Below are 2,711 nucleotides of genomic sequence, written 5' to 3' on the forward strand. Positions count from 1 at the left end.
GGCTCTCTGCAACGGAGAAGCTTACTATGTGTTGTCATCTCTCTCCGGCACAGCCTACGTGGCTTGTCTCTTCAAGTTCCTGTTTTTACAAGAACAGCTCAGTGGAGCCAAAGTTACAAACTACATTTTAACTTTTCACATTATTCTTCATTTTCTCAAATATAATCAATACAGTAAGTAACAGGCATCACAAAGCAAGTAACTCATTTCCGGGAAACCAAATTCTAAGAGAATTTACAAGTTAAAATTCAACAATTTCTTCTTGTTATTTCAGATAGCTCGGGCTTTGCCAGTTCCTCCAGAAGTTTGGAGTTGCTCAGTCACCACCAAGGGGTCCACAGTGTTCCCAGCATCTGTTAGTGACATAGCCGGGAGGGACATCCAGGACTTGCCTGGGAGTTGTTGCTGGCCCACGCCTCAGGTCTGCTAAGCATTTCCTGAATCACCTTAATGTCTGGCCTTCCATCTTCTCCTGTTCTTCCTTACCTGGACTCTAACCCCTCCCTACAGCATGAGTAGAGGGGCTGTTTGTCACATTCTACCCATCCTTCATCCCCAGGACACCCCCTCTTTTCCTCCTGGAAGCCCTCCTCCCTCTCCGGCCACTCCTCCAGACCTCAGGTTAAAGCCCCACCCTCCAGGAAGCCGGCTCTCACCTTTCACGTTGGCCAAGTGCCCTGGACACCTAAGCTGCGGGCATTTCTCTTTCCACCTTATAATTTCCGGCTTCGTCCTGTCTCTCCTACTGACCACACCTTGAGAGCAGGACTGTCTTCTCCACTGATGTACTTCGAGAGCCTGCACAAAAGAGTGTGTGGGCTAAAGCAACCAATGGTTCTCCCAGCTAATGTGACTGCCCCTTATTTGGAACCTTTGAAGCTCTACATCCAGGATGTCTCTGGAGGGCCACAGTGTTCCAGATGGAATTGGAACCCTCCCAGGTCTGATGCGCAAACTTTTTACCTTGACTGTCTTCCTACCACCCTCTTCCGTCACCGAGGCCCTCTACAAACTTCAGTTTACTCATCTCTCAAGGAAGAGAACAGTCAGGGGAGAAGTATAAGGGCCAATTGAACCATATACGTGTAAATAATAATGTGATAAGGCTGTGTGGCCACTGCCACATCGTCCGCTGCAGGTGGCGTTGGTGTGCTTGAGCAACCAGAACTGGAGCATGGAGGTGCACAACATTCTCAGCAAACGGGGATTCCGCGTCCAGTCCTTTGGAACAGGGACTCACGTGAAGCTTCCAGGACCAGCTGCAGACAAGCCCAATGTTTATGATTTCAGAATCCCATATGACAGGACGTACAATGATCTTCTTAGGAAAGACAAGGAACTCTATACACAAAATGTCATTTTGCATATGCTAGACAGAAACAAGAGAATCAAGTCCCGGCCAGAAAGGCTCCAGAACTGCACAGACCTGTTTGATCTGATCCTCACTTGCCAAGAGAGAGTGTACGACCAGGTGGTGGAAGATCTGAATTCCAGAGAACAGGAGACCTGCCACCCAGTGCACGTGATCAATGTGGACATCCAGGACAAGCACAAGGAGGCCACCCTGGGGGCATTTCGCATCTGTGAGCTCTGCCAGTGTATCCAGCACACGGAGGACATGGAGAACCAGATTAATGAGCTGCTGCAGGAGTTTGAGGAGAGGAGCGGGCTTACCTTCCTGCACAGTGTGCTTCTACTGAGCATGGAGCCCTCCTGGGCCACCTTCTCCAGCTTCCTTTTGTTCATACTTTCTCCTCCCTGACGTTTGTTTTTACTTATAGGTGTTCTGCTGGTGACGGTAGCGTTACCCAGATAAACTGTGCATATGAAACGGGAGGAGATGTCTAAATGCCACATTAAAGCAATCAAGTTTTTTCCTTCCCACTTTTAGAGCAGGATATTGATGGTAGTATTTTTCTTTAACCAAAATGGAAAGACAGCAGTTTGTGTTCACTTCCCTGCCTCCGGGCACCCCCTCCCTCCCTCCTCCCCACCTGGCCAGACCGCACAGACTCCGCTGCCACCATGTTAGGAATGACCTGGAATTGTCCAATAAATAAATGCTGCTGTCAAAATAATGATAATAATAATAATGTGATAAGCCAGATGTGGTGGCTCACACCTGTAATCCCAGCATTTTGGGAGGCCGAGGCGGGCAAATCACGAGGTTAGGAGTTCAAGACCAGCCCGGCCAACATGGCGAAACCCCTGTCTCTACTAACAACACAAAACAATAGCTGGGCATTGTGGTAGGCGCCTGTAATCCCAGCTACTTGGGAGGCTGAGGCAGGAGAATTGCTTGAACCTGGGAGGTGGAGGCTGCAGTGAGCAGAGATCACGCCATTACACTCCAGCCCAGTGATAGCATGAGACTCAGTCTCAAATAATAATAATGTGGTAAATGAATATGAGTTATGGGGTATAACAAAAAATGCTACTAGTCTGAATATTTACATTGTCATGTTTTCTTTATTTTTTTATTTTTCTTTTTTTTTCAGATGGAGTCTCGCTCTGTTACCCAGGCTGGGTATGATCCCAAAGTGCTGGGATTACAGGAGTGAACCACTATGCCCAGCCTGACATGCTTTCTATACCAGAAACCATTCTAATATTTAACCTGTATTTTGCCCTTAATCCTAACAAATTGGCTCCATTTCACAGAAAAGTGAACTGAGGCACAGAGTGGCTAATGACTTATTTGCCTAAAATAC

At 47.5% G+C, this 2,711-nt stretch overlaps 1 protein-coding gene across 1 annotated transcript; it reads left to right on the forward strand.

Moving 5' to 3' along the window:
- Window positions 1-1,096: 1,096 nt before the first annotated feature.
- LOC108317150 (RNA polymerase II subunit A C-terminal domain phosphatase SSU72-like) lies at window positions 1,097-2,075 on the forward strand (the record flags this gene model as incomplete). Its single annotated transcript, XM_037745262.1, has 1 exon — window positions 1,097-2,075. A coding segment is annotated over one exon (666 nt), but the record flags the coding sequence as incomplete, so codon positions are not given.
- Between the last annotated feature and the right edge of the window lie 636 nt (window positions 2,076-2,711).

The sequence above is a fragment of the Cebus imitator genome, unplaced genomic scaffold (genome assembly GCF_001604975.1).
Source record: "Cebus imitator isolate Cc_AM_T3 unplaced genomic scaffold, Cebus_imitator-1.0 Scaffold197, whole genome shotgun sequence".
Lineage (NCBI taxonomy): Eukaryota > Metazoa > Chordata > Mammalia > Primates > Cebidae > Cebus > Cebus imitator.